At 42.5% G+C, this 26,318-nt stretch overlaps 1 protein-coding gene across 2 annotated transcripts in view; it reads right to left on the bottom strand.

Annotated features, from left to right (window-relative positions):
* LOC138566146 (zinc finger protein 485-like) overlaps positions 1-26,318 on the bottom strand; it is a 435,444-nt gene that overhangs the window by 350,566 nt on the left and 58,560 nt on the right. For both annotated transcript variants that reach the window (XM_069643160.1, XM_069643159.1), the window contains exon 2: positions 25,811-25,937. In XM_069643160.1, coding sequence (XP_069499261.1) covers positions 25,811-25,937 — 127 coding nt within the window. The remainder of the gene's footprint in view (positions 1-25,810; positions 25,938-26,318) is intronic.

Raw genomic sequence — 26,318 nt, 5'->3', positions numbered from 1 at the left:
GGGGTGGAGGTCTGCCGGTGCTAGCTCTTTAAACACTGTGCTCTGCGATGGACCAACACCCACCGGGTTCCTCAATGATCTCGACCCCCGAGGGCTCCCATACTCCTGTCTATTCGCTTCAATAATTTGCTCAGGCTGATGCTGCTCCGGGTGCCGCACCGATGTCACTGGCTCCACCTCTCGAACAATCGACAGTCGCGTGGGAGTCAGGCAAACGGATGGGCTCACAAGGGGAAACAGTGGTTTGTTCACTTTGTAAGTGATGTAGGGTGATCGTAACAGAGGACTGCACACCTCTGCAACAGCTCCGGAGCTGCTCCGCGGCCGGGGATAGTTTTTAAGTGGGTCCACCCACTTCCACTAGTAGAGACTGCAAAAAGACTCGGTCAGCAGTGAAAACGTCAGAAGCGGCTGTGCAATCGTTTCTGGGTAGCGCAGTGCGGCTTGACGTACTTTCTAGGTCCTTTCCTCTAGTGTGTGTGAAGGAGGAAGTGGAGTGCGCAAGACGTCTCTGTCTACGCTGGCATTTTCTTCAGTGTCTATATGAACAGGCAGCTTATCCCATTGTCCCCAGCCATGAGCAGCGTGACTTTTTGACACTAACTCGATCCAGACCTGCTCCGCTCCTGTGACGTCTATGAAGCGCTCATGGGAGAGCAGAGCGGGCGAGTGTCCTCAGCGGCTCCTCTGCGGCGTAATGCTCTCCAACGCAGTGGCACTCTAACAAGCACATTGGCATATGGTGAGCAGCTTGTAAGAGCGGCTAGAGGCACAGCCAAGTGATACTTAAATTCATTTTAGGCCCGGTGCAGACAAGGGCCGTGGAGGAGTTTGCTGTTTTGTGCTGCGGAACGCGTGGTAGGAGGAAAGTTCCCTACGGCATTGATGTACTGTGCCCTATTACTCTTCATTACTAGCTCTTTCCTATTGCAGTTCTGGTAACAATTCGTGTGGCTCTATTTGGCCTTTCTTTGGGACTGCGGGGGAGCACTTTGTGGAAATTCCCTTTGACCCAAGATCTGATCTATTTACATATCTTGATCTACTTTTTGAACCCTCTTTTATTGGAGGTTGACTTCGGGGTGGCACAGTGCCTGCGGGCTCTTGCCTTTGAGCCGTGCTATCTGCCTGAAGCATTTTGCAGTGACTGCCGATACTGTTCTTTGAACCGCTCTTTGTATTCTAAAAATAAAACAAAACATCTTGAGCTGTGCACCATGGTTAATTTGAGGAGTGGCTTTGGGGCCAGTAACGAATTTGGAACCTGAACAAGCTCATAATTTGGGGGCTATACCACTCTCCAATGTGACGTCCAATATTGACTTAACACAGAGGTCCTTGCCTGTACACTTATCTGTGGTGACGAATAGCGTATTCTGCCCTGATGTTGCAATGAAGGGACCAGCTGGTGAGACTGCAACCCTAATAACTGCATTAATCAATCCAGTGCAGAATGACTTGGCTTTGGGTACACTCCTTTAAACCTCTCATCTTTACATGAAGGGTCTCTGGATGCTTTGGGAAGTGTTCCATTGGATGTTGGCTTGTTGGAATTAACAGATGCAGAGTGTCTTCAAGAAGCGGAAGTGATGGCAGTTCCTCTGGCTATGAGGAAAATTGTTAGATTTAATACTTCTACTCCACAACCCTTTGGGACCATTAGGAAAACCTGTGATCTACTGAGAAAACTGAAAATAGATGGTGGGCTGGGGGGCTCATTTTCGGACTGGGGTGCATCTAAAATGACCTCTTATAATGCATCTAATGTCTTTATCTTTGGAAAATGTAATGAGGGTGAGCCCTCTAGAAACGTTTATCATCCTTTGTCTGGTAAGTTACGGTGCACATTTGAAACAATAGGGCACTCTATAGGGGCCCCATGCTATAGCGCATCAAGACCTAGTACAGGAGAGTTGTCTGGAGGTCTCGTTCCACAGAGTGGCTAATGCAACTAGGGATTTGCTACGGGACAATATTGACCTGGACCTATATCCTGCAATGCCTCCTCATGGGAATGATCTGCCTAGATTGCCTATAACTATGAATTCCCCAATTGCTCCCTGTACTTCTAAATCTGGCCTATCCTCGGATACTCAGCCAAGCAAGGGCATACCTAAAGGCATGTCCGAGATGTGGATATGTGAACTAATTTCACCCCTTGTGTCTAATTTGCACATTAGTCTAAACCTGGTATTAAAGGCCTTATGTGATCTGCAGGAAAATCTGGGGGGAATTTTGGCATCTCAGCAGAGGGCATTTAATGACCTTACTCTGCGTATATATGACTCCTTTGAACAGACCAGTTGCTATGGGAATTAATGCACAGGATGAGTACAATTTTAGATTGTCGATGTTGGATGAGAAAGTATCTGCTATTTTAAAGCACTGTTAGCTACATGCCTGGCCGACGCAGTAGATTGTGGGGCCAATGGTAGGGACCCTGATCAATCTGAAAGAACTGCTCATGTTCCGTCAATGAACAATCGGGTGGAGGAGGGCATGGAAAGTCCTTCAGCTCTGTTAGAAGCTATGGGCCTTTTGCATGACAGTACTTCTGAACAGGAGGTATTTGTGGTGGTTGACTCTAATCTTAAAAGGAGTAAAAGTATGGCCTCTGAAGATAAGGAGGAGAAATTCCAATCTCAAGCGATCCGCGCCCAGCAATGCTTCAAAGAAAGTGTTGTTGGAAAGGGGAGAGTCTCCCCTTGCCAACGACACCTCCCTTGATCTCAACGGCACAATAATGCCAGAGATCGCGGGAGAGGAAGGTGAAAACCTACGTTCTCTTTCAACGCGGCAGCCGAAAATGGCTGCCGTGGTGAATTTTACTTTCAGTTTCACGTTAGCCTGCATTACACACGCTGACGTGAAACTGAAGGAAATCCAACCCCCGGGCCGTGAGGAGGAACCTCCTCCTCACATAGCCTGGGGGTTGGATTTCACTTTTGTGCGATCGCAGGCCCAACATCTTCCTCTGTTCACCTGTACCTACTTATCAGCGGTTCGTGCCCATTCCCCTCCCCACGCACCTTACCTCCTTGCCTCTCCCTCCAGGAAAAACAAGAAAATGTAATATTTTTTTCTTTCATTGGGAGCCACCTTTCACAGTTACAAAAAAAGAAAAAGAGTACTCTTATAGACTCCATCTACTTTACATGTTTCGAACAAGTAGTTAGATTCCATAATAACATTTTATTTAGCATTGTGTTCTAGGAAATAATGTATCTTTGTATACTAGAGATAAAGAACAATGACAGAAATAATGTTCTGTCCCAAATACTTTTCTCTAGCATACAGAAAACCCAAAGTGCAACATGCATGGTAAGTGTTTCAGCCATACTCCAGACTTTTACACTTCCATACACATTACACCACCAAACACAATAACCTTCTAAAGGCCTTGTCTGACTCCATTTAGTCCACAGACAGATTAGTTTGAGAACTTCTAGAGAATTACAAGGGTGAAACTCAATTTACTTTTTTATCGGTCCACAATGGTGGCTCTTAAAAGAAACTTTTTTGGGGGGGTTTACACAGTATACTAACAAATGCTGTACTGTTCGTATTGGTTTTTTCATAATTCTTTACAAAAACTGCTTCCAATCTTTTTTGTGTTTTTGTTTTTTATGTAATATAGCTACTAACAATTCCTTTACTACATTTTATTTTACATGTTAGGTTTTCATTTTCTTCACAAAATCTATTTCAAGGCATTCTGAACATTGAAAAAAAAATCCCATTTCCAACATCAGTTAAATGTACTCAATCTCTTCAAAAACTGTTCACTCCATTAAACTTTATATTCTCATTGTGGAAAGATGCCATCCCTACATCTCATAAAAAAGCCATTTGCCTTTTAGTAATCTGTGAAAAAATAAATCTGAAGCTGGAAACAGTTCCATTAGTCTTTTAAACATGTCCTTTATGGTAAACTGCAACGATACTCCAGTCACATACCCCAAAACTGGTGCCTCCACAAATAATTATAATAATTATAGGATGTTTAAACCGAACCATATCCTCGCACAATGGTAACAATGTGGCCTAAAGTCCATGCTAGGAAACTTCCGAGTCTTCCAATCCAAGATTAGCAGAAATGCCACGGTGCTCAGTGTAAACCTTTAACTAGTGTACCCATGAATCTTCCCAGCATCCACACACTCGGATTCTTCATAGCCATAGTTATCTCTCCACTACTTCACACAAGAAACAAAAAACTTGCTACCCTTTGCACTTCAACTCCTCCTCAACAACCATGAAACCAGATTGGGTAACCCCCGATATCCGCAATCTTTGCAGTCCTATTTCCATGCCACGCATCATTAAAAAGACCTGTATGGCACGTGCGTGTCCGTAGACCATCGAGGGCGTCATCACACAGGGCATCCCTCCTCCCCCATTCATACGTTTATGTTTCTAGCACTCCCTCAGTCGTTACTTCCAAACAGTCACACATCCATCCACCATTCACATCCAGAAACTCTACGTGTAACTCGGTCACCTCAGTTCAAAATACGTGAGAGGTGCATTTCAACTCAGAGTACATGCCTCTGTCATTCACAGCCCCCTACATTAAAAACAATTGTGAAACGATCCAAGATTTCTATTTGCAGATTCAACAATAACTACATCCAGCAAGACATACTACAGGTATGCTTAACGTCATTTTTTTCAACACTTTTATAAACATATATACAGGGTTGCTGCAACTTACTCTAACAAACATCGCAAAAGGCATATTCTCTTTTTCAACCACTGCTACCAAAAGCCATGCATTGCAGCATTCATCACGTGCTCACATTAAGTAGCAGTTACTTATATGTACTGCCAACATACTGGACTTCCACTTCCCAGTGTTCTATACATCTTTTGCAACTGCAGTTCCCTTTCTTGGAAAGTTACAAACTGGGCAGCTCTAAATGCACATATGCATTTTTTTTATTTTGAACAATATGCTCCTAAAAAGAAACTTTAAAAAAAAAAAAAGTTTTTCAAAACTTGATTTATTCGAATACAAACACAGATTACATGGCATTGACGGCAATAAGTATCACATTCTCAGGTCTGCGTAACCGTACTGGTAAAGTTCCACCTAGGATCAGCGATTGTGCATTTATATAATTCAGCACAACTTTACTTATGATTTCCAAACCTTTCATGCCCCCCCTCCCCCTCCTCCTTCTCACTCCTTCCCCAACCGGTATGGTTCCAGTTTCTGTATTACTTGATAAGTTCGGTGTGTCCGCTATTTAGGCCTAACTCGCAATTCTGATTCTCCTCTGTTCCCATTTCGGTGTCCCTCAGTACTGTATCGCTCTCATCATTGCTGGTCTATAATACTGACCTTCCCTTTCCTTAACGAACTCAAGGAATGGACCCACACTGACAGAAATTTCTGTTTGCCCTATATCAGGGCTCCCCCTTTTTCCATGGCCATTACGTTCCAGATTTTGACCCACCAGCATGCTATTATGGGACCATCCACATTTTTCCACCTCTGGGCCAGGGTCATCCTTGCCGCCATTAACAGGTGGGTGATGAGGGTGGCCTTGTCAGCGGTTGCTGGGTATACTCCTTCTACCTCTGTCCCCAGCAGGACTACCTTTGGTGTGGGTGGCAGTTGTTTCCCTGTAATCTCTCATGTGTCCTAGGACCTCCTACAGTTGGCTTGGTGCATGACCACCACATATGGTATAGATCTCCTTGGCCACTGTATTGTCTCCAACATGGGATGGGGGGGTAACAAGGGTTCATTTTATGCCGCCTATTGGGGTGGTCAGGTGCCACATGTAGCATATTTTGTAAGCCGTTTCCTTAATAGCAATGCATTTGGACGTCTTTTGTGCCCTCCTCCAGATTTTTCCCCATTCCTCCTCCGTGATGGGTGTGCCCAGGTCCCTATCCCAATTGTCCTTGCCTGAGAGTTTATCCTCCCCCTTGTGCTTTATCTTACAGCCTATATAACCTTGATATTGCCCTCGTCACCGTACCCTCCTGCAGCGGCAGCTCCATCCCTATCGGGGTCCTCGTGGCCGCCTCCCTAACCACCTTCTGTGTTTTCCAGTGCCTAATCTGTGTATCTTTCCTTTTACCCCAATGCCATATTTCTGCTTGCATCCCTCAAATAGAAGAGGGGTTTCTCCCTGAAAAATTCCTTTAAATGGATTGTTTGTGCCCGTCCCAATTATCCCAGAGTCTGTTTTGCTTGCCCGGGGGAAAAGTCCTGGTTATGTGCCATTGGGGTGAAGGGTCCTAGACATAGGGTGATGCAGCGCCTTCCGAGTGCTCTATCCCATACCCTCAGCGACACTCTGGTGGCTTCTAGCAGTTGGCCCTTCGGCCCTTACTCCCAGCGCACGTAGCGTTCCGAGAGGGATAGCCATCACCCCTTGCTCAATTCCCATCCAACTATTTAGTGTGTCCCTTCCCATCCATTTCAGCATTGGTGCTATTTGCGTGGCCAGAATGTACCTCTTGGTGTCGGGGACCCCAAGTCCTCCTAAAATTGATGGCCTTGTCAAGACATTCTTTTGTATTCTGGGTTTCTTCCTGTGCCACACGAAAGTGGTTAGCTCTTTCTGTAGCGCCTTACTTATCTTAGGTGGGATATCCACCGGAAGAGAGCCCACCCCATATAGCAATCTGGGTAACAATGTAATTTTAAGCACTGCAATGCATGCAAACCTGTATAATTCCTGGGTGTCCCATTTGTGTAGGTCTTCCTTCAATTGTTTCAAAAGGGGTGTTATATTGGCCCCATACAGGCCTTTGCAATCCTTTGTTAAATGTATCCTCAAGTAGTCTATTGCCTCGCTCTCTCAGGTTAGGGGATATAATGCCCTCAGTTAATCGATCTTCCCCACTTCCGTTATGTTCAGAGCCTTAGATTTAGTGAAATTTATGGTGAACCCTGAAATCCTGGCGAATTCTCTGAACCTTTCCAGTGCTTTCTGTAGTGTGTTTGTAGAGTCTTGAAGGAAGAGCAGGATGTCATCGGCATATAGTGCTATCTTGTACATTACCCCTTCACAGGTCACCTCCCCCCACATCTTGGTCCTGTCTTATTATTTCTGCTATAGGCTCCGTTGCCATGGTGAATATTAGGGGCGTGTGCCTCTGCGTATTTTCATTTGGGCCATGGTTTTCCCGTTGACCATGAAGGTCGTGGTTGGGAGTCAAAAGTTTGCTAGGGCCATCCTAATGAAATTGGGGCCACAACCAAATTTCTTCAAAACCAGTTTCAAGTATGTACAAAGGCCTGTTGTGCTTCTAGTGCAGCTATGGAGAATTTTTGCCCCGTCCCGGTTCCTAGGTCTATGACATCTTCCGCCCGCCTTATATTGTCTTGCATGTGCCTCCGTTTTAAAACCTGCTTGGTCCTCATGGATTATTTTGGGCAATATGTTCATCAGTCTTGCTGCGAGGACTTTAGCGTATAGTTTGGCATCACTATTAAGCAGTGATATCGGCCGGTTGCTAGTGCAGTCTGTAGGGTCTTTGTCTGGTTTAAGTATTAGGACTTTGATCGATCTTCCCATGTCGGCGTGACCGTACCACTTTCCCTTATATGATTAAAGAGTTTAGTTAGTGGGCCTAGTAGTTGATTTCGGAACGTCTCGTAATATCCATTCCCTAGCTCCTACGGTCCCGGGGTCTTGTTAGGGGGTAAGTTTGTTATGGCGTCAGTGATTTCTTGTGCCGTTATGGGGGTCTGTAAAGCGTCATTGCCCTCAGTAATTTGGGGTAAAAATCCACTCTTCCACTGTGGGCTTCTTCCTGGTCTTCCAAACCTTTAATATCTGCTTAGTCGCCTCCAACAAAGTTTTGCTAATCCAGCAAGATGGTATCCAACCAATATTATGACCACTTCTTGATAGCTGCAGGATGATTGCTAAGGGATTACACGGATAAGTAATGTTCCAGATGAGGTCAATCCTATAAACATCTTTCCAAAAACTCAGCACCCTTTCACAACTCCACAACATATGCAACAGACTACCCCTCTCCTTCCCACAACCCCAACACCTGTCATTATCCATCACCGCCAAAGCACACATACGTGCGGGGGTCCAATATATTTTACCCAATATTCTTTGATGAATATAACGTAGTTGTAGATCTGCCTTAGCATTTATTGGGACTTTCGACACCCTTTCCCACTCTTCTATTGTAAGATCTCTCCCTAACTCTTCCGACCACAACAGCCGCAACTTTTCCCATGAATCCAACCATTTTGCATCATATTGCATAACCTTCAAGATATTTGACACTTTCTGAGATCCACAGGTCAGTACCTGGAAAACATCCAGTTTCTGTAAAAGTGGTGCATCCATCTTCTCCCTCCTTCCAGTGATTAAATCAACCAATTCACCATATCTTCTTAACTCTCTACGTTTCAACCCAAATCTCTTTACTAGACTCTCAAAAGCTATCACCCCTTCATAACTCCAGACATCATCAATTGTCAAAATGCCTCTCATTATCCAACTCCTCCAATATATTACCTTATTGTTACTCTGTAGACTGGGATTATGCCAAAGAGGCCTCTTTGTAAATTAATAATCCTGCTCAGTTTCCTACAATCATTGAAGTCAATGCATTTTTCGTTGCCAATACTGTTTTAAACCCTGCACCTTCTCAAGTTTTTTCTTAATAAGCACTCTTTCCCGCATGTATGCTGTGGTCTGAGAAATGAATTACCCCCTGGACTACCGCTTTCCCCGCATCGCAGTTTATTCCCCAGTCTGTTTCCCTGTTATCATCTTGGAAGTAGTTATTCAGTACCTTCTCCATATGGGCCCTAAGTGCGATGTCTCTCAATATAATTTCGTTCAGCCCCCAGTTCTTACGGGTGTTGGTCGGGTCTTTTACCATCACAATTTGCACTAGGACTGGAGCATGATCTGAGAGATACTTAACTCCCATTTGTACTTTTCCCACCTCGGGAATCAGCGTGGCCGAGACCAATAGCATATCGATTCTTGAGTACCCTCTGAATAGTGGGTGAATTCCTTTTCTTGCTCGTGGAAGAATCTGCACGTTTCCACTACCCCCAAATCCCTAAAGAGTTTCCCTAGCGCTTGCCTATTTCTGCCGTCTGCAGCAGTGGGTGGCAGTGCTTTGTCCAGGGCGGGGTCAATCACACAATTCAAGTCTGTGCCAATCACTATCTGGCCTTCACACCACCCTCCCAGTTTCTGCAGTATGTCACCTAGATAAAGATGCTGTTTCTCATTTGGGGCATATATGGCGATCAGTGTATATATCTGTTCGTGCAGCAAGCCTTGGCGTAGCAGGTATCTCCCTCCCCATCTCTGTACAGAGCTCGTTTTTTATATGTCACATTGGATACCAAAAGTATAGCCACACCTTTGGTCTTTTTCCCGCCAGAGGCATAATACTGTGTAGGGAATGCTTTATGGGTCATCCTTTTTTCATCTGCAGGGAGTAGGTGTGTCTCTTATAGAAAGACTATTGATGCTTAGAGGTTTCTTAGTCTCGCTAAAATAGAGAGTTGCATCAACGGCGAGTTTAGGCCCTGTACGTTTAGGGCTATGGTATTCAAGTCAACCATACCTCCTACACCTGGGTTTTTCCAAATATTCGCTATGTCTCCTCCAGCTGCCTACACTTCACATCTTCCAATCTAGCGGATCATACCTTGGAACTTTCCCCATGTGTCTGAACTTCAACTTTAAACTTTCCCTCCCTGTCCCCCCCCCCTTTGTTGATCCCCCTAACCCCATTCCCTGCCCATTGGACCAAAATTCCCTAGAACCTCCCCTGGGTCCATCCCGGGGCGTTGGGTCTCGTATCTACCCCAACTTTCCCTCTGCCAGGACATTTCCATATCCTGAGTTAGGTTCCAAGATGCCTCCCTACCCTCTCCCCGCCCGGGCCTGCTTCTCTTGTCTCCCAATCATTTCCCCTTCTTAACATCCTCCCTCCCCCCCCTAGCCCCAACCTTGGGCCTCACTAATTGATTATTGTCTTACGTGCATTTCTGCTTCTGGGTCCCATTTGAGACGGGGGCCTGTTAGTGTGGCCTCTTTGCCTCACCTCTTTCTGGTGCCGGATTACCATTCCCATTGTCTGGGTCCTTCCCCTGTCCGAGTTTGACTTGGCCCTATGTTCGTACGGGATTCTTCATCCTCTAACTGTAGCAGGGTCAGTCCTTCCTCACATGTGGTGATCCGCTGCAGTCTGCCCTCCCAGGTGAACAGCAAACCAAAGGGATATGCCCATTTGTAGGTCATTCCTTTGGCTATTAACGCCCTTGTGACCGGCTGCCTCAGTCTTCTTTTGTGTAGTGTAGATACGGCTAGGTCCTGGTATAAATGGACTTGCATGCCGTTGATAGAGACCGTTTGTTGCTTTCTCGCAGCATCTCCTCCTTCGTGGTGTAGGAAGTCATTGGCAGTAGGACGTCTCTGGGCCTAGCTCCTGGGTCTCCTTTCTTAGGTCATACTCTATCTATTAATATGTCCTCCGGTTGTGTGCCGGTTAGTAGGCTTCTAAAGCACTGCTGCATGGTTTCTTTCAGGTCTTTATCCTCGCTTGTTTCAACAAGGCCTTTAACTCTAATGGTGGATCTACGGAATCTGTTCTGAAGGTCTTTTGCCTGGAGTTCTAGGTTATGTGTCGCCCTGGCAACCTGCTTTGAGAAGTACAGTGAATCTTCTGCGATCTCCTATAGTCCTGCTTCTGTACGGTCACCAAGTTCTGTAATGTCCTTCCTGACCTCCTGTAGGGAGGACTGCAGTTCATCACTTATTTTTCCCATAATAAGACATGACGCGATTGCCAGGGTTCTCCCTTCCTCACGTTTTGCGCACAGGATAAGGCAGATCTCCTGAGCACAGCACACACTCGAGCTTTCCCAGCATGAGCCGACAGTTCAGCACCAGCTGCCAGGTTCATCGACGGTTACGTCTCTTAACAAAAGTCTTTGCTTTCGGGGGCCTTATGCTTCCAAAAAACACAAAAGGTCTGTTCCACAAATACATTGGGTGATGGCTTCACCACTGGGTCAGAAAAGCTAGTGGCACCTCAGAAAACCCCGAGGTGGTAACCTGGTCACTCCAAACGAGGACTAAAATCCTCTTCAATACAATATCATAACATGTAGGAGATACTTAACAAAAATATCCCTTTATAATTGTAAAGTACAATATTTTTCTAATAATATGATTAGATTTTTCATAAGAGTCTCCTGTTTTACTTAATTGAACACTACCCAGAGTAAAACAGAGTATAGAATACAAAACGAACATTTTGTTATGAAGTAATTAGTTTGAAAATAATATACATACGTCAATTTATTTTCATGATTGATTGAAAAAAAGCATTCAAGGAAATATATGTAACACAGTAAAGTAACAATCGTATGTTGATCTGACAATATTTCCTTCATATTGTCCATCAGCAAGTCGATCAACACATCATACAATGCTTTTCGGGGTCCTTTGCCCCCTTCTTCAGGTATGGATGTTACTTTAAAATTCCCCTGACTGACAGAAAAAGATAAAGGATTTCAATCAGTAATTTCTCGTGTTAATACCCAGTCCAAGACCATGTGCGCATATAGAGAAAATGCCTTCACTAAACTTGTTAATTTGGGGTTAACTCAAAACCCCTCCTCCTTGAATCTGAATGGGACCTTGATTGAATTTCACCAAAATCTGTGGATAATAGTCCATAAAGATGTGTAATATTTTTGTCGTTTATTAACACTCACCATGTGCCACAATGATACATCAAATATAAAAGCAAAGAAAAAAAGTTACAAAAAAGTTTAAAAAAAATGCTACCTACTTGGTGAATGTCCAAAGTTTCATACTTCAAGTGACACGTCGCTTCAAACTCTCCCAGAGTTAATCAAAGGATCCTAAATTGTGACGGCTGTATCCTTCTATAATTTTAATGTTGGTACAGCATATGCCGTCTCAGCCATCATGCCCGAAAGCTAATCTGGTGTGTTCTCAATCTCCTCGATTTCTAGGCATTTGTTACTGATGTCACGTGGTCGCACTTCTGATCACGGGACTTATGACACCAAACTCTCCTCACGTGTAACACATAAATGTAATCGGATTGCTAGATCCTTTCCATATTATATCCCACTCATAGCATATGTCTATGCAGGGCCATCATACCCTCATACCTCCATACTCAATGATAATTCACTTTTAAATTAAGTCAGGTGATCGCGAACCCGATCACGTGACTTAACGATGTCGAGAGATAAAGTTCACAACTATCAACAAAAAGCATTCTCCTTAAAAGGATCACAACTAACTGAAAGTGAGTAATCAAAGTAAACCAGACCAAAAGAAAATATTCACAACTAGACTAATATTGCAATACGGAACTCACGATCACGTGACTGCTATTACGTCAATATCTGAAACATGTCAAATCGCATTTTATTAATTCCTATGTAAAAACTATCTGTAAGTGCTTGGGAAGTGTTTTGCGGCAGATCCCTAATTTGGGCCTGATTGAATCAGCTGATATTTATCTTGCAGACTACACACATAGGCTGCGCCTAGACTATGTACCTCTAGTGATACCGTCACCTCTAGTTAGAAACCTCATGATGAAAGAGGTGGAGCAATTCCATTGTAGAGGCTATGACATTTTTGAATATGTGCATGCTCAACCAAAATTATTACCTCCCCCAAGTAATACTTATAATGTATCTAAAGAAGAACAACCAAACTGGGCAGCTTGGACGGAGAAGGAAGCTCCGGGTATGGGGGAGAAACAGGACTGGAGAAGGCTTGCCCCGACGTTGCAAGAGTCCATTGATACTCTCAAGAAACTAGAGAAGCCCCTCTAGCGACTAGTAATCGGATTTTCAAACTTTTCAGCTGGAATTCTAGGGAGTCTTTTAATTTGTTACATAATCTGACCTTAATGAAGGAACTTGCCCAACATGATATACTGTTTATTCAAGAAACCTGGTCAAGGGTTCCCTTATGTTGGGAGGGCTTCACGGTTCCCTCATTGTGTACTCAAAGGGGTTACAGGGGGCGCCCGAAAGGGGGCCTTATAATTGCTGTTAAAAATGACTGGAACCCTATTATCACGGGTGAATGGGCTTTTTCTTTTCATTTCTTAGTGGTGGGCTTAACAATCCTGTTTAATGCCAGGGAAACTCCCTTTTTGTTGGTAAATATATACTGGAACTCGGCCGAACATTCAGATAGTCAACTCTGGTTGGAATTGTGTAGTTTGGGATTCCTATTGGAGAATTGGCTGGCCGAGAATAAAAGCGGTCATATTGTGATTGCTGGGGATCTGAATGCTGACATCTATGTAGACACTTTATTTGGGGATACCCTGATTAGTACCTTGGATGAGTACGATCAAACAGGTGTTATCTTGAAACGCAGGGGAAGAATATGGACACATTTTTCTGAGGTGTGGGGCTTGGAAATTTTGGTCAATCACTTGCCCACTTGGAAGGCTAGAGGACATAACTCCATAATTGACTACATTATATGTTCAGTAGGGAGTGTTCAATTGCACAGGCAAGTTTGATATTATTGAAACTAATCTCAGTGACCATTGTATGCTTGTCCTAGAATTAGGTATCATGGTACCAAATGAAGTAATAACAAATTACAAATATAGCCTGAATGTCAACTGTGCGGGGAATAGAATGAAATGGTCTGGTAAAAAAACAAGTCGTTTCACTGCTACTATGATTGAAGACCATGATATTTTTTCATAAAATCAGAGGCTGGAGACATATTCGGCCCTTAAATTTACAGATTATATAGGCAGGTCCTTGGTTAAACTAGGAGACCTGCAAGTCACTTTGAAGCCAGGTGCCAAGTGGAAATCTCAAAATGTTTACTTGGAAGTAAGGGATAAAAAACGTCTAATGCGAAAAGAGATTAGACAAGTAAGGAAAGCAGGGTACACCCTTATAGAGACACTGGTTAAGCTTAGAAAAATCAAGCAAAGATATAAAAACTGGTCCATACAACATCTAATTATTAGAAGTCAGAAAGATGGTGAAAGCATGCTTAATGCGTTACGGGGAGTCAACTCAACGAATTTCTTGAATTTGATAAACAACTGGGATAAACCCCAAAAAGTGTCTCTCTTGAATCCTATAAACGAATCAAAGTGGCTGGGCCACTTTTCAAATTTGTATCACACCAAAAATGTAGATACATATGTTATAGGAAAACAGGAACGGAAATGGCTGTTGAATTTTAACAAGTGGAACATTAAAATGTAATAATCAAATCCAAAAACTCTGGGGCACCGGGACCTAATAATTTATCCAACAAAATCTTTAAGTGTGACCCTGAAATATGGTCTAAAATACTCACCTTGCTGTTTACTAATATATTAGCAACAAAAATTATCACATTATCCTGGAGGGTATCAATTATAATCCCTATCTTTAAAAAGGGATCTCGCCTATGTCCTACGAACTACAGGCCAATAGCCATTGCGGACCCAGAATCTAAATTGTTCTCATCACTGGTTCTAAGAGACATATAAAAATGGATGGCAGAAAAACAAATCTTGGATATGCAGCAATTTGGCTTTAGAAAAAAACATGGGTACTGAATGTGGGGGGCTGATTCTGAACTGTTTGAGAGCAGAAGCATTGAAGAAGGGTGCAGCATCAGTTTTTGTCGCATCAATGGACTTAAGCTCTGCTTTCGACCTGGTAGATCGGACCATTTTGTGGCAGAGATTGAGTGCATTGAACATGCCTGCAATTTTGCTGGACATACTTAGGGCAATCTACTCACAGACAGGTGTGAAGGTGAGACTAGATTCGGAGGGTTGCTCTCAAAAGAACTTACTATATATATATATATATATATATATATATATATATATATATATATATATATATATATATATATATATATATATATATTGGTCTTCGCCAAGGGTGTAGATTGGCACCTACTATTTTCAACCTGTATGTGAGCGGTGCGAGTCAGGCGTTGCTGAATAAGGGCCTTGTATCTTCTAGACTTTTGAATATGCGACTAGCATGGTTAACCTATGCTGACAATTTTCTTCTCATGGATAGTACAAAAGTGGGCTTACAAAGAATGCTTAAGGCCTTTGAGGGTTTCATTTCCTCTATTGCATTAAGGATTAACCCAGCCAAAACGGTGATTCTCCGTTTAGGTAGAAAAAACAAGAAGTAGAATTTATTATCCTGGTCATGTGGTACAACCAGACATAAAGCGCAATCAGGGTTGAAATATTTGGGCTTTGTAATATCGAGCACCAACTCGAGACCCTTGCTCAGGACTCAACTGAAACTCAAGGCAGACATTGCCATTTCCCAGATGCAGGCTTTAGACGCCAAATTTGGACAATTTACAATGTCTCCATTGAGAGAATTCTATACAAAAAAAGTTATTCCCCGCTTAATATATGGAGCCGAATTAGAATCTGTAAGATGTGAGGGGAAACTGGTCCTTTATAGAGAGTTATATCTGGAGATCTGTATTGTTTTGGCTGCCCAAATGCATTCCGTTCAATATAATCAAATATGAACTTGGGCTGAATTCTCTTCAGTCTCTGGTGACCTGGGAAAGAATGACGCGGAGGAAATGTAAATTTGAAGAGGACAACTCATTATATTACAATGCTGGAAGGGACATGAAAAACCCTTTCATAGAGGCTTTAAATGAAGAAACTTAAAAAAATCTTAAACATCTGGGTATGTCAGTCACCTCCTTGAAGAACAAACCATTGAGGGTGAAAGAAAGTGTATTGGGTTTTGACTGGATGAGTACTAAAAATGGTATATTAAATACAAAATTGTATATCAAGTGTGTGCTCTCAACAAATGGTTCCCGGCAATGGAAAGTTATCCGAACAAAAGAACCAGAAATGATTTTATGCGTTTTAGGTTTAATGTATTACCTACTAATCAAATTAACTCTATCAGACAGAATGTACAGGGCTCTTGGCCATGGTGTAGATATTGTCGTATAGAAGGTACGGCTGAGTCTCTAAAGCACATTCTATTGGTTTGTCCTGCCCTCAGGGAGAAAAGACTTCTATATTTTGGTCAATATGTACATAACACGGCGGATGTCGATAAAGAATTTATTTGGTACAAAATGTTGCATAATAGTAAAGGTAATTTAAACATTAGGGTTGCAACCTTCTTGAGAAACATTTGTGCCCTTTTTTTAAGGTTTAGTAATCGAACATAATATTTTGATTAGTGCTATAAGTGTTTTCTTTTTCTTTTAATTCTTGTTCAGCTGTGATTTAGTAATTGAAAACCTGAAAATGAAATGTTTTTAACCATGTTAAATGTAATTTAGCCATTGATGATCTGAAAATGAAATATGTATTTTTGTATTTACTTTGGTAAAGATTTTATAAACCAAAACAAATAAAGAATAACAAAAATATATATATCCTATGATGCAATTTTAAGCTGAATTCTCACAGGAAATAAAAAATCATCCAAATCAATTAACTCAATATTCTCAACTGCCACCTACAAGAGATATGATACAACTAATTCAATAACACTGATATTAGTTCTTGATGTTCTCATTCATGACTCTTGTTCGTGTCTCACAACCAACAAAAGAACATTTCTTTTCATATTTTATAAAAATGTCTAGTACTCTAAAGCGCGCTGACGGTACTTGGTACTGGGAGAGTAGCACGATCCATTATTTACATTGTTACTCATTTCAAAAACACAATAATTCAATTCAGTAGCTATACATCATTATACTTTTTGTTTAGATTACCACTAAAAAAAGAAGAGAGAGAGGGTGTCCTCAAAATCAGAGAAACATTCAATGTTTAACTCCGTTATAATCAACAACAAAAGAAAAATGTAGCTAAATATAACATGTCAAGTCGAACTCGTTATTCATACCTCTAGGCTCCAATGAATCAAGCCTATCAATCCATTCAATTTCTTTCTGTCTCAACAGTAACTTAATATCACCTCCTCGTTTTGGGATTTTCACATGTTCAAGAACAATTAATTTCATCTGTGCTATGGTATGGTTATGGGAATTAAAATGTTGTGATATTAGTGAGTGGATAGATTTATTTCTTATGTTTGATTTGTGTTCAGTCCACCTTGTTTTTACTTTCCTCGATGTCAATCCTACGTAGAAGATGCCACATGGGCATCTAATCCCATAGATGACATTCATTGTGTTACAGGTACTTGTATGATTCAATGTGATTTGTTTGCCTGCGTATGGGTGATTAATGGTTGATCCTCCAATCACATTATGGCAATGTTGACAGTTGTAACAGGGCAACTTTCCTTTGTATGGATTCAAGCCTTTTCACTGGTGATTCATATTCTGCTTTAACCAAAAAATCTTTCATACATTTGCTCTTTCTATAAGCAAATGTTGGAAAATCTTCAAACAATTGTGCCAGGACCGGGTCCATTTTCAACATCTCGCAGTTCTTCATAAGAATTATTTTGACCTTGTGACTTTGCTTTGAATACGTGGTCACATAGACCAATGATTCTTGTTCAGGTTTTTCTGACGGTACTAGACGTTGTTCCCTTGACTGTGTTGAAGCCTTGATTCGTGGATTGATCAATAAATCTTTTGAATAACCCTCTTTCAATACATTTTTCATGAAGTTTAGCCGCTTGTTTCTCATATTCTTCTGGTTCTGAAATTATCCTTTTGTACCGTAAAAATGTACTGTAAGGTATGCGGTCTATGGTAGTTTTGGGATGAAAGCTAAATGCCATTAGTAAACTGTTCCTGTCAGTAGGTTTATTGTAGATAGTGGTATGTAATTGGTTGCTCTTGCTATAAATTTCCACATCAAGAAACTGAAAGCGATTCTTACTCATTAAAGTTGTAAATTTGAATCTTGGAGCTAGTTGATTCATGTAACCAAAAAATTCCAAAAGAATCTCCTGCGGTCCTCTCCAGATTCCAAAGATGTCGTCAATGTAACAAAAGTAACATCTCAACTTATCTTTGTATTGTAGTTTTTTTCAATACCGCTGTTTGTTCAAGGTATGCCATATATGTATTGGTATATCCTGGGGCCATTGCAGCGCCCATGGAAGTGCCTGATATCTGTACAAAAAAAATCTCTTCAAATCGGAATAAATTGTTATTAAGTACCATTTTCAATAGAGGTAGAATGCATAATTTGTTATCACTGCAATTTTGAGCTGACAGTAATAACCATTCCATGTCCTCCAAGCCTGCTTCGTGGGTGATATTAGTGTACAGACTGCAGACATCCATGGTAAACATGGTGCCTGTAGATTCATGGAAATCTAAATCTTTGATTTTCAACAACAAAATCAGTAGCATCTTTGAGATAGGATTTTGGATTGCCTGATCTATATATTGCGCTAATGGTTCTAGGAGACTCTCAGTAGCCGCTTTAGATAATATGTAAAGCACCGTCATGATTGGATGTTTTTTAGTCAGGAATGATTATGTTTTTTCCGAGATCCAACCTTCTAATTCTGCTTCATCCAAAAAGGATTTAATCAATTCTCGAACTCGTTCCGTCGGGTCAATTGGTACTTCTAGATAAGTATCTCGATCCTGCAGTTGTCTTTCAACTTTTTGTTTATAGAGTGATCGATTCATGATGACCAATTCACCACCCTTATCCGCTGGTTTCAAGATTATGTTTTCATTGCTCCATAGTTTTGTTAATACTTCTTATTCATCTTTGGTAAAGGTTCCTCTAGAGTTTGCTTTTAAATGGTATCTTTTGAAAATCTTTTAATGTTTGTTTTTGAAATACTTCCAGTACATGATTTTGTACATGCGGAGGAAATGTACTCTTAGGGGAAATCTCCAAATATTCAGAAGTATAGAGTGATGGTGCCATTTCTGTGGTTGCAAAAAACAGTTTCAGCTTCATTTTCCTAGTTAGTCTGAAAAAAAAAATCAATTTTTTCTTTCAAAAAACTGCTTGTGTATCTGGGAACAAAAGACAACCCTTTCTGTAATGTTTTCAGTTCAAACGGGGTCAATCCATGTGAGGAAATATTAATCATTAAGTTTTCCTGGATGGTAAATTGACCTGTCTGAGGATTTCTTTTCTTTTTGGCTCTTCTGGTTTTCTTTTTCTTAAAAAAAATCCCCGAGCTAGGACCCGATACGCTGCCTGAAGGTGTTTGTATTTCTTCTCTAGACTCTTGGTTTCTCGGTGCCCCTTCCTCGTCTATTTCTACTCTGGATGCTTCTGAAGATGATGTTTGTGATGTTGAGCCTCTTCTGAGTCTAGTTGGAATTGGTTGCGGATTTCTTTTATTATAATATTCTTTCCACGAGTATACAATGTCCAATTTGTAGTCTATCGTATCACATCTGAATTTGCAGATCTTTTTGGTTTCAATTTCTGACTTAAATTGATCCAACTTGAGATTCACTTCTTCCAATGTGTTCACCAATTGTTCTTTTGTCAGTACGGGTGTTAAGGCTGCTTTAATAGTTTCAACCTCCTCATTAATTTGTGTCAATGACTTAGATAACTCCTCTATGGTTAAAAGTAATAAATCCAACGAGCACTTATAAAGAATTTGTCTCCACTTCTTAATGAATCCAGGGCTTTCTCTGCACAGAGTTGGTTCTAAATCTACTCGTAGACCTCTGGGAATCCTCTGGGACTTGTAATAGTGAGCCAATGTACTTGCATGTAATTTCTGATTAATTTCTCTTTTGATGATTCTCTCAAGTTGTCTAATTAAATCATCTGGATTATTGGTTTTAGTAGTTTCCCTCTCTGTTGTGGTAATCAAATTGAGTATCCGTGTAACTTCGTCCTCCGAGAAACCTAAGGTTTCTGATCTATTGTTAGTTAAGGATTCAATTTTAGAAAATGACATAATTTATTGAAATGTAAATGTCACATGTGGACAATGTGTGTATACATTATTTCTTTTTTAACAAGATCTAGTGTGCAACCAAGTCGTTTTAGTAGCTTCCAATGCGACTATAGTGCACTACTGAATTTACTTCATATATACTAACACTACTGAATTTACTTCATATATATTAACACCCTAATTCCTCAAATCAATCTTGTTCTGGTGCTCCAGGTTCAACAATACTCTCGCTACTAAACAAAGTAACAAAACAGAAAAGCTAATGGCACCTCAGAAAACCCAGAGATGGTAACCTGGTCACTCCAAACGAGGACTAAAATCCTCTTCAATACAATATCATAACATGTAGGAGATACTTAACAAAAATATCCCTTTATAATTGTTAAGTACAATATTTTTCAAATAATATGATTAGATTTTTCATAAGAGTCTCCTGTTTTACTTAATTGAACACTTCCCAGAGTAAAACAGGGTATAGAATACAACACGAACATTTTTATGGCGTAATTAGTTTGAAAATAATATACATACGTTAATTTATTTTCATGATTGATTCAAAATCCTCTTCTGGACGCCGACCCCTCACAAGTCGTATTCAACAGTATCTATTAAACAGTTCCTTTCTCAATGAACTTTGGGTGATGACTTTTCACCCTTGGGTCTCCCTTGGCCGGGCTCGGATCCCAATTGACAAGGGGCACAATTCACTTCTCCTTGTCTTGCAATACTTCTTGCTTTCACAAATCTTAATGTCTTTTTAAACAGTTCCTCAGGGTACACCACGGTTTGACGGCCCTCCTCTTCCGGTTTTACTTTGGCTGTCTTTACGAAACAGTTCACTATGAGAATTTAGACTTCACCCCTTCTCGTTAGCATTTCTCCGCCGGGATCACTCTTGCTAACCTTTACAACACACTCATCATGCGCTACCTTCACCAAGCTCGATTCATTTCCTTTATCTTACCAATCATCTGTCGGTCAGAGATTTTCGATGGTACAGAGGATTGTACAAGACCCCTACCCCTGTATGAACACTTTAACCTCTTCTCGCCTTTTCCCAATGCCTTCTGGTTATGGTAGTCATCGGGTAATCGCCCAGAGTTTCCTACGTAAGCACCCACATGGAACCGGTATCCTATGTTGCTGGTTCCCCCCTCGCCCTCTTCCTCAATAACTTCTTGATGCTTTTTAAAGTTAAAATAAACAGTTGGCTACTTTCTGTTAAATATAGTTCGGCTTCTTATCGACACTCCCCTGGACTTGCCAGCTGTGATGTACCACTCGGCTTTCTTTTTCCTTGGAGTCAACGTTGGTACCACTGAGACAAGCGTCTCTCCCCGGATTGATAATCAGCAGCGGAGGGTCTCGTGTACCATTGACATCTAGTGCAATACACACTGGCTATTGATCGCTGACTTAGGATTCCTTCTCCGGAGGCTTCATTGGCCTTAGTCTGAGAGGGCAAGGTCACTTCTCTCCTTGTCACCCTCTTGGTCTGCGCCGTCTTTCTCCTCCTCTTGAACTGCCGTCCTGAGTTAGCTCTCACCTCATGCGGCCTGTGCTCAACCTTTTATCCCTGTGGGGAAGGGAAAGGGCCGTCGGGTGTGTGTGGTTCTAGTCATTTGCCTGACCCATGTATTGGTCACTGGTAAATGGCTCTGTTGTTAGTCTGTTGTCTTTCATGAGGGAAAGAGGGGAGGCTGTGTTTTAGAATATCCTACATGGTAGGATGGGGAAAAGGTGTTGGAAGAAGGGGGATACTGTGTCTCACTCATCAGTGTCGCACTCCCACTCCTCAAGTACCCCCCCCATCCATGTGATCCTCCCTCACTGATCCACCCTCAGGAACTGGATCCAATAGCAAAAGCAGTGTCCTGGCCACCTGGATGACAGATCCCTAGGGACTAGCCAGGGAGACACATTCAGGTTTCTCACAGGTCCCAATCCTTATATCTAAACCTCTTGGAAACCATGCGTGAAGGTTGAGAATCTTGACCTCTGGATTGAGAGCCTGACCCTCCTCTCATGAGAGAAAGCCCTTTCTTTGTGGCAAACGTATTGTAGGGCAGATTTACACCACAAACGTGTCCCCTACAGCTCCTCTTTGGGGAAATTCCCTGGAGCAGTACCGTTCACACTTCCGGTTCACACTGGTAGCGAACAAATCCACTTGAGGGGTTCCCCACAGGGTGAAGATCTCTTGAAGGACTTCCTGAGCTAGTTCCCACTCGGAGACTGCGCACTGCCTGAGCAGACCATCCGCCGCTGTGTTCTCCCCTAGGTGAGCTGCCGATAAAGAGATTACTTCTTGAATTGCCCAGAACCAGAGCTGCATTGCATTTCCGCACAGTGGTAGTGACCCTACACCTCCTCTTTTGTTGAGGTAGTCACATGGCCACTGTGTTCTCCATCATTATCAGGACGTTGTTAACCCGTACAGAAAGCAGGAAGGTCAGCGCCAGTCTGATTGCCCTCAGCTCCAAAAGATTGATGTGTAGTTTGGACTCGGATGGAGACCAACGAGTGCTGATTGTCAGATCGTTGGCGCGAGCTCCACACCCAGTGAGTGAGGCGTCCGTCACAATTATCTCCGGCCATGGTTGATAAAAAGGTTCTCGCTTCAGAATGTTTCCCGGGTAGGTCCATCACAGAAGGTCTGGTGCTACTCTGCTTGGAACCTGAAGAAGGTCTGACATCCTGCCTGATAATTGGGACCATTGAGTCCTGAGAGCCCATTGGAGAGATCTCATTCAAATGCGAGCCTTTGGCACCAGCAAAATGCAGGATGCCATTAGGCCGAGCAACCTAAAAAAAAAAAAAGAATAATAATTTTTTTTTAAAAAAAAAATACAAAAAAAACAAAACAAACAAACAAAGGCTGGAAGTTGCTGGGCCCTCTGGAATTTGGTGATGTGAGGAACCAGGAGATGTCTCACCTTTTAGTCCCTGGGCGATATATATAAATAAAATTAATTAAGCATGGGGAATGGAAGAGCCCGATTGAGGGAGACCGAAGTAAATGTTTTCTGGGAAATTAGAAAGCAAGACTTTAACGTGGAAGGCCAGATGGGCCTCGATCCATGTCTTGAAATGTTTGAACAAACATGAATACATTTTGGTCTTGGTTAACAATTAATAAAAGAGTTTGCAGTTTAGTATAGATCTATAAGACTGCAAATAATGGAAGTCTTTCTACACTAATGAATTGTACAAGATATATGATATCCACCCCTATGTAGTTTGTTGTAGTTGTGGGTATTGTTTGTAAACACAAAAACTGCAAACTCTTTTAGTAATTGTTAACCAAGACCAAAATGTATTCATGTTGTCTAGTTTACAATTTTTTACATTTTTTATGTATTGAGAATAATGAATGAAATTGTGTTTCTTAAAAAGTGCTGTATGGTTTCGTAGTCAGAAATGTTGTTCCCTAATAAACTAAGGATGTTTCTTGATTCGCATAAATAGTGAGTCTTGTGTAAAGGCATAACCAGCCTATGTGACATTGGCAAAGAGAGGGGTAATCATTTTCTCTTACGGGTTTACAGCAGTTACAGCTCCTAAATGAGTGGTAGGCCAGGAGGCTTTGCAAGGAAGACTGGTCATAGAAGAGCCTGGCACCAAGTGTGACTCTAAGGGATACCAAGCAACCAGTAGGCACAGCAGACAAGTAAGTTAGCAGGGAAGCGAAAGAGATAAAGCAGAGGAGAAAAGGAGGGTCTCGAGCTGCTTCCGGAACTTCAGGTGGTCCGGCTAAAGTCCAAGAGGGGCAGGGAGGCCGTTCCAGAAGGAGGCACCTGCAGAGGAGAGAGGTCTACCCTCACTATATGCCTTGAGAAGCGTCTGACCCTCAGAGAGTTGGGGGTAGCTGAGCGACAGGCTCTAGGAGGAAGGTATTTTGGAAGAGAGAGTGGATGTAGTGCGGGCCCTGGCCCCAGAAAGCCTTGTGGACGATGCAGAGGGTCTTGAACTTGATCCTGGCAGCCACCGGGAGACAGTGGAGAGATTTCAGTGCTGCAGGGATATGGTCCCTGGGCTTGAGGCTAAGGATAAGTCTTGCAGTCCTGGTCTGGATTAGTTAAAGGGGCCTAAGAGTGGAGGTAGGGAGATTGAGAAAGAGGCTGATGCAGTAGTCCAGCCTGGAGAGAACTAGGGTTCTGGAGACAGTGAGCTTCTGGGGGAAATTAAGACGATTTAGAATTCCTCTGAGGAGGTGCAGCTGGAAGTGGGCCTTTTTAGCAAGGTCTGTGATGCGAGGACAGAAGGAGAGAGTGGAGTCAAAGATGACACCAAGGTTTTTTGCCTCACAGGAAGGTGAGGGTAGAGGGCCCAAGGAGGGCGGCCAGAGTGAAAGAGGGAAAGCCGAAGAAAGGGTCCCAATGAGAAGGATCTCTGTCTTACTTGCATTAAGGCAAAGATCGTTGGAGGCGCACCAATCCTGAATAGCGGATAGACAGTCAGGAATGAGCGAGGGAGGAGAGGAGGCTGAGGGAAGCCTGAAGGAGAGCCGAGGGCCATCTGCATAAGACTGAAAGTTAGAAGAGAAGGTGTATATCAAGTGGGCCGAAGGGGCCAGATAGACATTGAAGAGTCAGGGTGAGAAGATAGAGCCACGGGTGACGCCACATGTGGAGAGAGTTGGTGGAGAGAAAGGACCCAAGTTGGACGTGGAAAGGTTAGTCCAGGAGGAATGAAGTCAGCCACGCCAGGGCCTGATCCGCGATGCCCAGGTTCACACAGTCAGTTTATCAGGGTGGCGTGTTTGACTGTCAACTGCAGAGGAAAGGTCAAGGAGGATGAGGACAGAAGGAGTGCTGGAGTCAAGATTAGACAGCAATAAACTATCGTACTAGGCCCGGTGACATTTCAGATTGATTGGTGGTTGGTAATCAATGCACCTATGCTTAGGTTTTCAGGCACAATACAGCTAGGGAAGGGAGACAGAGCGAGGACAGGAGAGACATTCAAGGTTGTGCAGGTGCGCAGACAGGAAGTGCGAGGGGGATAAGTATGCCCAGTGCAGCAGGGGCCTGGGTTAAGTGCAGAGTGGTTGCCCCTTTCATGAAACATATTCCGAGTGCAGGAGTGCCAAGCAGAGTGCAGAGGCCTGGGGCTGAGTGCAAGACTGGCGGGGGAGCCTGGGCCCTGTGAGGCTCTGATACTAACGGACAGATTCAGTTTGGAGAATAAGCTGGGAGATGGCCAATTTTTCCAGGAGTTTGCCCAGGAAAGAAGTGATCGAAATCAGGCGATACTTTACCGGACAGGTTCGCGGGAAGGCTTTTTTAGGAGGGGGTGCACAAGGGAGTGCTTGAGGAAAGAAGGGAAGATCCAGTGACCAAAGAGTGATTGCAGAAATTGGCCAAGGCTGCAGCAAGGGTGGCAATGTCGTCCTTGATGGTTATGGAAGAGCAGGGGAGCACCTGTTTGGATGACACTTTAAATAGATTGCACTGGTCTAGAAACATCATCAGGTGTCAGAGAGAAGGCGGAAGAGGCGGCTAACGGGGGCCCGAGAGAGTGGGAGGGATTTGTACATGTCTTGTATAATGAATTTTAAACTATGAATATTCTATTGAATTGCTCCATATTATTGCTATGTTTTAAATTGTTTGCATTTATTGTAGTGTGTAAAGTTTATTTATTGTGCAATGGTTAAAAACAAAACCTTAAGCACATACCTCCATATTAAAAAACAATACACATATGTATACACTTATCTTACATTCATTAAAAAATATCACACATTATACAAAAATACATACATTTATATAGTTATCGTATTACATTCAATAAAATAACACTGAAATACTAAAATACCTAGTATATATTATTTCTAAACTATATCCCACCTACTATAATTTTAAAAGAAACAATAACTTCTATTGCTGGTTGAGAAATTCATACATTTCTATCCTAATTAATACAACAGAGAAGATGTCTCTTTACCCAGTGAAGTGAGGGCTTGCTGGATGTCCTTCATCACATTCCTGTACAGATCCTTCTGCCAGTGCTCTAAGAGCTTCCACTCTTCTTCAGAGAAACAGGCGGCAACATCCAAAAATGAGCGTGGAGCCTAAAAAAAACAAGATGTACATAATGAATGTACTGATGTCGTAAGAGCCAGTTTAGGACACATAGAGAAGTGTCAGGCTTCCAGTGCCTCCTGTTTAGGACACATAGAGAAGTGTCAGGCTTCCAGTGCCTCCTGTTTAGGATACATAGAGAAGTGTCAGGCTTCCAGTGCCTCCTGTTTAGGACACATAGAGAAGTGTCAGGCTTCCAGTGCCTCCTGTTTAGGATACATAGAGAAGTGTCAGACTTTCAATGCCTCCTGGAAGCAGCATGTTTAGGATACATAGAGAAGGGTCAGGCCTTCAGTGGCCTGCAGCACGAAGGGAGTTCCTCCTGAAAGAAGCATGTACTGATAGCACGAGATCCAGTGTGGCTCAGAGAA

The sequence above is a fragment of the Ambystoma mexicanum genome, chromosome 2p, assembly GCF_040938575.1.
Source record: "Ambystoma mexicanum isolate Mex_15411 chromosome 2p, UKY_AmexF1_1, whole genome shotgun sequence".
Taxonomy (NCBI): Eukaryota; Metazoa; Chordata; class Amphibia; order Caudata; family Ambystomatidae; genus Ambystoma; species Ambystoma mexicanum.
The sequence above is the reverse complement of the archived record's forward strand: the minus strand, read 5'-3'. Positions and strand labels throughout refer to the sequence as shown.